The 13,713-nt window shown below is 29.4% G+C and overlaps 2 protein-coding genes across 4 annotated transcripts in view; one reads left to right on the forward strand and one right to left on the reverse strand.

The window, feature by feature from the left end:
* Positions 1–13,713, reverse strand: part of LOC127071502 (SET and MYND domain-containing protein 4) — a 38,065-nt gene that overhangs the window by 507 nt on the left and 23,845 nt on the right. The window contains exons 5-10 of the mRNA XM_051010838.1: positions 3,331–3,538; positions 2,715–2,836; positions 1,619–2,041; positions 1,244–1,445; positions 932–1,147; positions 1–265 (exon numbers count right to left, since the gene is read on the reverse strand). The exon at positions 1–265 is cut by the window's left edge and continues 507 nt beyond it. Coding sequence (XP_050866795.1) covers positions 1–265; positions 932–1,147; positions 1,244–1,445; positions 1,619–2,041; positions 2,715–2,836; positions 3,331–3,538 — 1,436 coding nt within the window. The remainder of the gene's footprint in view (positions 266–931; positions 1,148–1,243; positions 1,446–1,618; positions 2,042–2,714; positions 2,837–3,330; positions 3,539–13,713) is intronic.
* Positions 4,334–13,713, forward strand: part of LOC127071501 (growth factor receptor-bound protein 14-like) — a 423,968-nt gene continuing 414,588 nt past the window's right edge. For 2 of the 3 annotated variants that reach the window (XM_051010828.1, XM_051010817.1), the window contains exon 1: positions 4,337–5,376. Coding sequence is in view for 2 of the 3 variants with exons in the window: in XM_051010817.1 (XP_050866774.1) it covers positions 5,297–5,376 (80 nt within the window). In the remaining variant the exon portion in view is untranslated. Of the gene's footprint in view, positions 5,377–13,713 lie in introns of all 3 variants that reach the window. The other variant, XM_051010818.1, reaches the window with a different exon arrangement.

A 13,713-nucleotide genomic window follows, 5' to 3' on the forward strand; every position in this document is an offset into this window, starting at 1 on the left:
TGCAATTTCCGCTAAGTGCGTGTCTCTGTGAGGTGGTACAGCGATCTCATGAAACTTCTTTATGGCTGTGACCAGTAATTCTATAGCTTTTTCAGGCTTTTCTTCCTCCATTTTATCCAATCCTTGAACATAGAGTACCTCACACTCAAGCAAAGAATTAAGTCTTTCGACGAGGTTGATTTTTTTCTGACAACCAATACACTTTATCGTTTTATCGGTAATTTCTTGTCGTCGATGTAATCTCGTACATCCTTCGGTAGGACATCTGTAATATAATAAAAATATTATTACGTTTATAATATTATTAATGATTTGATTATTTCCAAAAAAGTATTTCTCAATTTTTCTTAATAATTTTTTTTTTCTAAACTCCTAAACTTTTCCCTGAGAGAGAAAGAGAATAAAAATCTCTAGAGATTTTTTACGTCGACGTTTTTAGTACAAAGGTATATAAAATGAAATAATATGTGAAAAGATATAACGAGATACTATCTCATGGTTCACGAAGCATACATTTCAACAACAGTAAAGGTAAGAACATCTCTTTGGATCTTGAAAGATACTGAAATCTTACAATGTAGAAAAAGGAGAAAGGAAACCGAAGTAATAAAAGGTATCTTTTAAAAAAGGATACCATTTGTAAGTACTTCTTCAGACATTCTATCTCAAAATAGTTGACAGCATTATATCGTTTGTTCTTTGTAGTATCTTCTAATACTACTTTATCCTATACATGACCCATTATACCAAGCCTAAAAATATAAATCTGAAGAATCTTCGTTTTATAACGTTACAGTTTCTTTCATAATAATAATAATGACTCTGATAATGATTTATCTTTATTAACGAAAATGAAGAAAAATTTTGTTCGTTGAGGTAGCCTTAATTCGATCGAATTTTTACTTTAAGTAATCAACTTCATTCGCATTACCTTAATTTAGCCAAATCGTTGCTCATGTTTTCGAAAAGCGACCAATCCTCCTTGCATGCTTTGCAAGTGCATTTGAACCAGTATCTACCGGAAAGCGTTTTTTGACGTTCCTCGAGATTTCTTTTTGTAAATATAGGACCATAATTTTCAGCTACGACGTCGCCCGGTTTCAAGGTTCTAGTCGCTCTTATCACGATGTTCCTTCCAACGAAATACCTATTTTGTAATTGATACTCGTCATTTATATTATCCAAGAGAACTAGATATTAGTTTGATTAACAATGACTTTTTATTTTTTCTTCGTTACATTACCTCGTTACAGCGGGGTAGCAATCGTGATTGAAACGAGCTACCGTAGGATATATTGCCACTCCTAAATAAATCGGCTTGCTACCACGGAAACGGTGATTCGCATTTACACGAGTCTCGAAGAATTCGTGAGCATTGAACTGAAGTAATTGGAGATTCTTTAAGAGTAAAGAACCCACGATAATTTCCGTCGCGTTAGGAATTTCTGTGAAAATTTTTGTTATAAAATAGATGGGACGTTTATCGTTGGAACGTGAAATTCTTTTCGAAGATTAATAAAGTCCTCGAAACGAGAAGAGAGCTTTCCTCGTCGTGAAAATTTTTATCGATTTTACTTTCAACTCATTCGTAATTATTAATTGGAATTAAAATAATTACCGTCATCACGTGAGGTATCCTCGAAGAAATGGACCCTTTGCAAACATTTCAATAAAAATGCCGCCATAAGCGATCTCTCGAGAAAATCAGCCGGTGATCTTTTAGTATTATGATTCGTTAACTCGTAAGCTCGGACATCGATCGTATTTTGATCGTTCGTAGATCTCTTTGATTTATTCTCACTCGAATCGATATTTTCCTCGTTTCTATTAAGAGACGAATCTTTTAACTTTTTCTTACGTAATCTTCTCTTAGCCGATTTACTTAATTTCGATTCTGTTTCTATATTCGTTGTATCGTTGCTTTTAGTCTCCTCTTTAATTGTTTTGTTCTCTATTAAGTCGTAAATTTTCAGACATCTGTTTAATCCTTCTTGTGTAATCATTCTATAAGCGACCATGCTCAATATGCTCATACCGGAACCTATGAAACATTTATAATCGTTACGATTTTTATTTATAAAAAAGAAAAAGAAGATTATATTAAAAAAATCATACAATATAATGGCTAGCATTTATTCGATAAATATTTTCAAACATTTTTAATAGATATCTTAAATAAATGATCAGTTTACAATAAAATATTGCTACGTAATATGACTGATCAATATTATAACGATTAATGGAAAAAAATGTCGATATTTTTTATTAAAATATTTGCAAATATAATAATATGTATTTTATTTATATCGGTATTTATAATCAATTCAGACGTTTAATTAATTTCTTGTAATTATTTATAACGATATTACGTAATTATATCATATTTTATTAGAGATACTTATCGAGACATTCGTATTTCAAATTTTATTTAAATTTACTTTATTAAATATTTAACGTTTAATTAATACAAATATCGATCGAATAAATATGACTGTAATATAATAATAATAATAATAATAATAATAATAATAATAATAATAATAATAATAATAATAATAATAATAATAATATTAATAATAATATTAACAAAGAGTAATATTACTTTAATATTTCTAACAAGAATCGATCGATGGCCGATCGAAAGGATAAGTTTCGTTTTGAAATCTGACCATTATACATGACATATTGCGCAAAGAAAATCCTACATGGCTTACCTATCAATAACGCCAGAATCTTGCATTCATATTTATGATATGTCGAGATCGCGACGTCCCTGCATTTCCTTCCACAAAAGGCTACAGTACTACATTCGGGGCAACCAATCGGGGCTCTCAATCTGAAAATTTGAAATTCTCATACGGAAAGTGGATATATCTTTACGATCCATACGCAAATATCTACGAGATAATCGTTTTTTTTTCTTTCTCTCTCTCTCTCTTTTTTTTTTAATTTCTTTTTCTTATACGTCATGAAAAATATCGTAAAACTCTACGAGCAAGTAAAACTTTTTCAGGCATTGCCGAGATACGACGAACGAACGAACGAACAAAAAAAAATCAAAAAAGAAATTAAATCAGATCAATTCGTTTTTGTAAAAAAAAAAAAAAAGAGAGAGAGAGAGAGAGAGAGAGAGAAATAGAGAAAGAAAAAAAGAGGAATAGAAATCGTTCCAAAAGTTGTTGGATTTCGATGATCGAGTAAATTTTTGATCAACGATCAACCACAAAATAGTTTTCGTCGAAGTTTTACAAGCTTTTCACATTTTCAATGATTAAATTCATCTGCATTAACCACCTGTACGGTTACTATTGAAATAGATGCTTCGTTTACCTCGAAAAGCAATGTTGACAATGAGTACCATAAAACTCTGGTAAAAGACAAGCAGCCAATGGTTCTTCAACGACCAAACAATCTCCAGGATAAATATCCTTGGTGGCAACGGCCTCCTTTCCAGCGAACTTTGTTTCACGGATTTCAAGTAACGCCGACGCACTTGGCAGCTTTGAATTAATGCCACCGCTTAGCAATGGTAGATCACCTGCGAATGATAAACAGTTCTATTACTTTCTTTACTTCTGTAATTTGTTAGGAGAAACTCTAGCGTGGCTTATTTATATACGATAAATTCGTCGAATAAATCTTGAAAGTCAAAACGAAAGGATCGTTTTCTGATCGCTCGTTAACATTGAAATATATTAAAAATAAGGAATATTACGAACGACAAAAAGCGATGATTCGTTTCGTTGGTTATTTCGCGATAACGAATAAATACCCTTACGTACGTCTTCGAATAATCGAGCACTCTCGTTAAACACGTACTCGAATCTACATTAATTTCCCTCCTTTTTTGTTTTTACCAAGTTTTAGTTACTAAACGCTCGTAAAGGGGGCACTGCTTAAAGGTTCTCTTTCAACGGACTTCAGTTCGATTAAATTCCGTTTAGTACGTAACACAACAACGCGTAGCGCGCGTCACGTATTTACTTACATACATACATACTCGTGATTTAACGTTTTAACGAGTTACCCTAATGTTCCGTTCATAATGACGTGTGTTAACGTGTTAATAACGAAATTTCTTTGGGAAGTAACAGTATTTAAGATGTGAACGTTACCATCTTAAAGTTGTATAGAATCATCGTAAGGTTATTCGTCGTTAGAATTTTCTCGATAATCTTAATGGGCTCGTGAAAATGCATATCGAGTAGTAGCAAAGCGCGCCATGGTTCGTTGCATTGGTGGCGCCATCTTAATAACGAATATTACTCTCGTATTACGGAAGTACACGATGTCTAACTAACTAAGTAAGTATTTCACCGATCAACCAACGGTCGCGTTTGAAAAGGCGGTTAAGATGGAAATTCTAAACAGTTTTCGTGCGTTAGCGTTGGTGTCGTTAACGATGTAAATGACGGATATGAAATCCGTTAATCGTCGGATATTTTTAGTGATGAATTTCTACGGTGTTAAGTGTTATTAATAATAATTGATCGTGTCACGCGTCGAACGAATTATATTTCACGTCGTACGAAAAAATATTCGTTTGGTTATCCCGTTTTTCTACATATTTATACACACACACACACACACACGTACGGATACACATGTATATATACGTATACACATATCAGATATACACATATATTTACACATATACACACGTATACACGTAAGTAGTCAGACAAACAGCAGACATACATACGCGTATACACGTATCGTATATACATCGTACACAACACACACACACACACACACACACACACACACACACACACAGAGATACAATACGTCCATCTTAACGATCGTGACGTTGCGATTGTAACTTTCGCGAATTCGAATGAAATGTTTTCTCATATTAGATTCGGCCGCGTCTCGTTTTAACTTATATACATACGTAACGTCATTAAACGTTATTCGTCGTGTAGAAATATTAATACGTTCGTCGTCGTATTATATATACATACATAAATACATATATATATATACATATATATATGTATACATATAACGGATGATTTCGGTCGCGTGACCATCAATGCAAACTTCGATGTGATAATCGTGGTCGAGTGTTGCGATCGATAGCGAAACTCGCGAGTGTCTTTCCTCTGGAGTCTATCGTGAAGTTTTTCACATAACGAAAGAAAGAGAGAGATAGAAAGATAAAGAAAGAAAGAAGAAAGAAGAAAGAAAGAAAGAAAGAAAGAAAGAAAGAAACGAGAGATAATTACGAATACGTGAATACGAGAAGATATTAAGAGGATTATAGGATCGTCTCGAAGAAACAATTTTCTTTTACATGATCCGATTATTACACGTGTTACTATTATCGTCCAACGAGAGAAGCTACTTCGTCAATGACAACATGAGTTTTAAAAGGTTAGGTTCAGTTTTACCCTTATTATCATTTCTAATATGTATATCTAAATTTCGAATGGCATGGATGAGTCATTAATAATTGAACGGGTTGGTTATCATATAGGTGAAGAATGTCGTAGGTTAAGTTTTATAAAATTTATAGTTATAATGTAAATAGAATGAAATCGATTTATTCTCATTCTAGTAATGAAACAACTACTCGCGTGGTAGCTTAACATCGCGTCGTAGCTTCCATTTTGAATAATAAATAGCAATGCAGTAATAATCATTGCTTCTTTGATTATTATATTGTTCGATGGAATATTTTTTCTTTTCTTATTCTTCTTTTTCCTTTTCTTTTTCTTTCTTTCTTTCTTTTTTTTTTTTTCATGTAAGTTTTATGTAACGTAATAACCTCTTTCTTTTGAACGCCCATTCAATTATTTGATGTTTATTGCTTTTATTACGCGTATTTTAATTTAGTGATAATAATTTAATTTGTACGTATATTTAACGTATATATATATATGTTATTTTATTGTTATTATTTTATATAGTTATATATATATTAATATTAATTAATTAATAATATATAATATAATTATAATATATAATAATATAAATAATAATATAGTTAATTAATAATAATTAATAATATTATATATAATATATATATATTATATTAGTATTAATTAATACTATATATAATTATATTTATATATATACTATACTATACTATACTATACATAATATACCATACTATACTATACTATTATTTATGAGAAATTTTTACGAAAAAAAGACAATTTTAGAGATACTAAAAGAATTCTCTATCTTTTCTCCACAATATTGCTTCGTACCTTTCTTTATATTCTGCATAATGTTTGCATGTATGTGTGCTCGTACATACATATATACATCATGGTAATATCGACAAGATCAAATCTTGGACTTTCAGATCGGATTCGCCAATCGTTCTTTTTGCTCCTTTCACAAAGAGCAGGGACAATATTCTATTGTTGGCTCAACAAATCTCCTCGTTTTTCGTCTATTGCTCTTACTTTAACAGTAAGCCGATTCGACTTTGGCTTTATAGATTTGAAAAAAACGAAATAGAAAAAAAAAGCAAAAGCTTAAAAACCTGTTCTCATAAACTCTCTTTTTATTTTCTTAGAAAAAAAAATTAATGAAAAAAAAAAAAAAAAATACCTATGCATCTTCTCTGATATCGAAAAATCGGCCGTATTTTGAGATTTTTTTCTTTTTTTTTTTTTTTTGTGAAAATAGAAATAAAATATATTGAAAAATTTAATAATTACACATTTGTCAATGTTACTCGATTTTATTTTATTTTTATAAAAAAGTTTTTTTCTCCTAATCAATTTGTTTGTATATTGATTATATAATTCGTGTGAACTTATTTATAAAAATTCAAAATCCATTGGTATCATCTTAATTTTTTTTTTTAGAAACAAGATTATCAAGTTTTTATTACTGTCTTGTGTATTAATGTTGCAGCTATTTGCATAAATATTTAAAATTGTGAAAGATGAGGAAATTAAGAAGAAAAAAAGAAAAAGAACAAAATAAATATATTATATGCATTCCTATGAAGTCTCAATTTTTCATCGATGAGTTTTCGAGTTTTAAACTTATCGGAAAAGTGTTAAAAATTATTATCAAAGAAAAAAAAAAAAAGAAATGAAAAGAAAAGAAATAAGTCGATTAGTTCGTTAGCTGAAACATTGTTTTAGAAGAACAGTATTGGAATTTTAATAATCTTGTTTTTATATATATAAAAAAAAAAAAAAAAAAAAAATCCGTACAGAATATAAAATCCGTCTCGAATCAAAATCGAATGAAAAAATCATTTTTACAGAAATAAACCATCCACAATACCGTGATATTGTTAATATTTTAATTTTATTTATTTCCATTTTGCAAAAAAAAAAAAAAAAGAAAAAAAGATGTTCAAAATACTTAAATTTTTCGTAAATGATTTTCTTTCATTTAGGAAGAACATATTAATTTGTATTTATTTTAACTATGTATAGATATATTTTTTGTTTATCGCTCATTCTAGAAGCTTTTTCAAACTACTTTCGTATTCGAGATACTTACTTAAAGCTTTGCCGTATGGTCTAAGAGGATTATATAGTTACACGAAATCGCGTGAAAACTCTAACGCGATCGTGCGTTTATGTTGTTGCCTCTTAATACTCTGCAGCGTCTCAAGTTAACTATTTTTTTCTTTTTTTTTTTTCTTTTTTTTTCTCTCTCTCCTTCCTCGCAAGAAATTAGAATTCCATCGTGATAATAATAACTAGCAACAAGCAACAAGTTATCTTTTCCCCTTGAGATAAAGTAAGCAATAAAAAAAAAAGAAAAAAGAAAATTAATTAAAAGAATTAAATAAATAAATAAATAAAAGAAGAATTTAAAAACTACAGAATCGTATGATGTGATAGTAATAAAGTAAATTAAACAATTTCCAAAATGTATATCGATTAAACTATGTGAAGTGTAATAATGAGATTTGTATGACAATCGGTGAAAAAAGAAATAATAATTAAAGGAATAAATAATTTTAATCGTTTGACACGACAATCGAAAATAAATTTATTATCGCGTATGAAATTTTCTTCGTTGATTCATTTTTAAATTTATTATTTGTTTTTTTTTTTCCTTTATTAATTTATTACTTACTATAATTTATTATATAGAATTTTTATTTCGTGTAATCTATTATTCATATTATATTTTTTATTTAACATTTTTTTTTCATTCCACTTTAATTCAATACTATCACGATTATATAGTCTTTCATTCTTCCTTAATTAAGTTTTTATTAAAAAAAATAAAACAAAAAAAAAAAAAATAAAAAAACGTACATTTAGATCAATATAATGTATAGAAAATTTGTAAACAATGTAATATCGATATCGCTATAAAATTTATAAGATACAACGACGAGAAATTAAAATCGAAAGGATAAACGGGATGGGAGAAGAAAAGTAAAAATCTGTTTTAAAAGATCGATTCTATCGGCGAAGACAAATCGGAGAATCTCTCAATTTAATTCAGTCCAATTTCGAGGGTTACGAGAGAGTTCTCCTAGATAGATAGATAGATAGATAAATAAAGTTTCTTCCATGAATGATCACACCTGGTACAACTGAATTTCGTTCTCGGTTTGGCCAAGCGTTAATGGATTCTCTATCCGAGTTCTCGCTTTTCGAGAAAGAAAAAACTAAAAAACTACAAACTACAAAGTTAAAAAAAAAAAAGAAGAACAAAAACAAAGAAAAAGAAAAATCATTCGTCTCACGTTGATATCACGTACGAATCATAATTACAATTATCCTTTATTAACTTTATATATATATTATATTTATAATCATAACTTTCATTTTTCTTATCATTATCCTTTCGAATAAATTTTATGAAGAATATCGTAGGATATACGTATTTATTTTAATGTCGTTAAATTCGTGCCTTGATCGATCGAAATTTCGTCTTTTATGTGAGAAATAAAGATGAACTCTCTCTCTTTTTCTCTTTCTCTTTTATATAGTCTTTTACTCTCTTTCTCAGAGAATTACGAAAGAGGGTAGAAAATAACTCGTGTATGAGTATGGCAATTTACCGTAGACGCGTCTTTTTATTTAATCCACCGAGACGAAAACAGATTTTCATCCCTTTGGTAACTACCGTTCCGAGATAACCCTCTTACATCGGTGAAAACGTGTTTTCGATTCGGCGAATGTAACGGTACAGAGAAATGATTTATCAAAGTTTCGGTTAGAATCAATGTTATTTAAGTACTTCTACGTAATAGTTATATACACATGTGATGGAAACCTTTTAATGCTAACACACACACACACACATTTATAAGCAATACTATATATATATATATATATATAACTCTTTGTGATAATTTTTCTTAAATTTTATTTTGAAAGATTTTAATTTAATACTAAAATCCACATTATATATCTTATATATAATATAATTTAATTAAATTTCAATATAATAATAAAAGTCAAATATAAAAAGTATGTACTGTACATAATTATATATATTTAATTATTATACATATATGTGTGTATGTGTGTATAAAAGAGTAAAAAAAAAAAAAAAAGAGGAAATAAAGAATTATAAACGAATTATAATAATAAACAATACCAAAAATTATAATCAACTGTGGTAAATGAATTATTTCATACATGCGTTTTCAATTCCAAAACACTTTGCCATATGTGGAATTCGAAATTGTTAGTTTTATTACGGTACGTGAGTTAGTATTACGGATTATGTTTTCCATACAACGGACATTATTCGATATTCGGTATATAGCGGTTTACGTTTATCGCTATTACGATCTATATGCTAGATATTTCCGTCAACAGAAGGTTTGGGAAAACAGAATGTTCAATGTTTGATATTAAGGATTAGTTAGTGTAAATAAACATTCTGTAAATTTCCTGTGGTTAATCACGTTAAATACTTGTGTTTTATTTGCAAAAATTGATTTTCAAAAGAAAGGAGAAGAATAGAGAGATCAAAAGAGAAGAAGAAGAAGAAGAAAAAAAAAAAGAAATAGAAAATATGAAATGAACGAGTTATTATATAATATATGAAAAACTTTGATGCAAGAGAGAGAGAGAGAGAGAGAGAGAGAGAGAGAGAGAGAGATGACGTTGAACGAATTTCTTGAAAGAAAATAAAAAAAAACGAAAAAGAGAGAAAGAGGAATGAAAGAGAGAAAATGAAAGAGGATAAATGCAAGTGGAATTAAACAATCCGTTTAAACGTTCTTTGTAATTTAACGTAGGTAATAACGAAAAGTGATCGGCCAGTTCAGGTTCGTAGTAGCTTTTTCTATATCAGCTAATCCGGACAAAAGTTTTCAGATACTTTTCTTCTCTACGGATTTTTCTCTTTTCGTTTCCTTTTTCTTTGTTTTCTTTTTCTTTCTTTCTTTCTTTTTTCTTCTTTTTTTTCTGCCCTCTTCCTGCCTGATCTCCTTTCTAAGCGAATTCAATCCTCCGTAAATGTTCCAAACGAGAAACGAGATAACGTTCAAGTTAACGTAAAACTTATATATATATATATGTTTTTTTATATATTTTTTTATTTGATATATATATAACTAAGTAATACATATATATATAATAAAATAAAATATATACATATATATAAAAAAAATAAAAAATATATATATAAATAACTATATACTAAATAATAACTATATATTTGATTTACAATACGTAAATATAATACATACGTATGCCTCGAAAGAAACTTGATTGAAAAACGATCGAAACTAAAACGTTGTGTATTCGTTCCTTGATTTCTTTTTTATTTGTTTTTTTTTTTTCCTTTTCTTTTTCCATGGAAATTCTTTTTTCTTTCTTTCTTTTTTTTCGACACGATTTTCCACCGATACGATTCTCACGAACGAAAACAGGTTCTCCCTGCTGTAACTTTGCTATATCTTTGATCCGATCGAACGTCAGATGTGACGTCGGCAGAGAGAACGAAACATTGTCGGAATATTATTCCCGGATATCCACGTGCTCGCTCACAAATGCATGGAATTGCTCAACAGGCACTCAACTGCACGCCTCGTTTGCACGGGAAATCCGATATTTTCCAAGCGCAGTATTTGCCACTGAAATGATGGCCAAGCGAACGAATGAGCAAGCAAGCAAGCAAGCAAGCAAGCATCGAGTACCGACTCGATCAGTTTCTATACGCATAGCTAATCGACTATTAAGTACGAAAGAAAAACGTTCCAAGAATTAGATTTTATTCTATTTATCTATCTATTTATCTCTCTCTTTCTCTCTCTCTCTCTTTGTCTTTCTTTTTGTATCTCTGTCTCTTTTTATCTTAATTTTTTTCCCTTTTTATTCTCTCACCAGAATAACATGAAATTTATTTTTCAACAATTATTATTACAATGTTGATATTATTTTGTCAGTCGTTCTTAACGAAACTGAAATAATAACGAAATCGATAAATATAGGAATCGATATACATATATATATTGAAAATCGAAAATATATAGGTTCAGATAGAACGAAGTAAACGTTAGAAGAGATCGGTCTTCTTTTTTATTTATCTATTTATTTTTCTTTCTATCTTCTGTTCTATCTTCATTCCTTTTTCATGGTAAATTAAAGTCAGTATTTTTTTGGATATCGATATTTTGCCAATCGTTGTTAATGAAATCGAAATAATATCGAGATTGGAATAGTATCGGTATCTAAACATATATTGGTTTAAATAGAACGAAACGAAATGTTATAGAAGAGATAGACTTTATTCTATTTATCTATCTATTTATCTCTCTCTCTTTTTCTCTCTCTCTCTCTTTCTCTCTGTCTCTTTTTATTTTTTCGTGTCTATCTTCATCTCTTTTATACAATAACTTAAAATCGATATTTTTTGGATATCGATATTTTGCCAAGCGTTATTATCGAAACCGATATATTATCGAAAATCGAAAATATTATATTTCGAGTTTTTCGTTTTCAGATACGATAGAACAATACTAATATACGTTCTTCTTTCTCGATAATCTCAAACAATAAGAAAATATATTATTTTTAACAAAATAATAGTATATGAATCTACATTTTCGTTTTAGTTAACTAACGTATTATTAATAGTATATACCGTTAAAGATGTTATCAAATAAATGACATCTTCGTCATATTTTAAAGATGAGAACAATCTTTAGACATGAATTTAATCGATGATATTATTAAAGTAATTTCAACTGTATACATAGCCAATAGGATTCTTAAAAAATTTTTTCATCTTATATCGCTCTTTATACCTTGTCGTACATACACCTAGCAAACTATAGTTCGATAAAATCTACGACAATTAAAACTATAATTATGAATCCGATTTGTCTTTCGAATATTATAATTACAAGCTTATCAACGCTTTCTTTTCACTTTCATTCCTTCTTTTTTTTATCAATTTTCTGTTTCTTATAATTTACATAAAATCTACAATTGATAATATAATCGCGATTGTCTTCGTCCATCGAATACATACCATAGTTGTAAGCGAATCGATACGTTTTTCTCGCACTTTTTCCCTTCATTATTTTTTTCTTTCTCGAATAAAATTTTTACGCAAAATGTACGACAATCGAGAGTATAGTTACAAATCCGATTGTTCTTATCCTTCGAATATTATAGTTGTAAGCGAATCAATCGATAGGTTTTTTCTTTTTTTTGTTTTTTTCCTTTTGTGTTTTTGTTTTCTATCGAAGCGTGCAAAGAAAAAAAATGTTTCTGGATGAGATATCTTTCCCTATTTCCTCCTATTCACCCCTTCCCACCCCCTACTAGAGAAACGAAGCGACAGAACACATCGATTACTATCCATCCACTTCTCTACCGATTTCTCGCACCTACAACACGCGAATCACAATGCTTTGCGGGAATAAAGGAAGCACAGTACAATGGCATGAAAATCCTCTCTCTCTCTCTCTCTCTCTTTTTTCTTTCTCTCTCTTTCTCTCTCTCAATCGTAGTACATACATTTCGCGTTTTCTCGTATTCACGTCGAGGGACATCTTTCAAATCGATGATCTCTTTTCAAAAAGATTACTATATTCCGATTCGTTCGAAAAGAATTTGTTTGCTTCCTTATTTGTTTGTTTGTTTGTTTTTTTTTATTCTTTTTTCTTTCTTTTCTTTTTTTTTTTCTTTTGTTCTATCTCTTTTTCTTTCCTATTTCCTTTTTACCACTCCATCCTCTCTCTTTCTGTGTATTTTTTTTTTTTTTTTTTTTTAATTAATTAATCGATCAATAAATTTCTTTTTTTAATCATTTCTAATCGTATCAATTGTTATTACGTTTCATTACTTTTGTTATTTATTTATTTTTCATTTCTCCCTTTTTTCTTTTTGTCTTCTTTATTTTCTTTTCTTCTCTTTTTTTTTCTCTCCTCTTCTTCATTTTCTTTTTCCTTCCTCCCTCGTTCTTTTCTCTCTTTTTTACTTTCTTTTTCGTTTGTTCGTTTCTTTCTTTTTATTTCTTTTTTCTTTTCTTTTCTTTTCCTTTTCCTTTCGTTCTCTCGTTCCTTATCGATTTTGCTACTGTATCGTCGTCATCGTCGTCGTCTTCGGTCAATGCTTTTTAAAAGAACTGTTACTTTTAAAAGGAGATCTCACTCGTTCGTTAGTAACTCTTACAAAAGGAGTTTCTAATCGTTTTTCGCGAAGTATAAAGTACTTACTTTCTTACTTGCTTGCTTGCTTGCTTGCTTGCTTGCTTGCTTGCTTGCTTCCTTGCTTGCTTCGAATCGAACGCAATATCTTAAGACAC

The sequence above is a fragment of the Vespula vulgaris genome, chromosome 22, assembly GCF_905475345.1.
Source record: "Vespula vulgaris chromosome 22, iyVesVulg1.1, whole genome shotgun sequence".
NCBI lineage: Eukaryota > Metazoa > Arthropoda > Insecta > Hymenoptera > Vespidae > Vespula > Vespula vulgaris.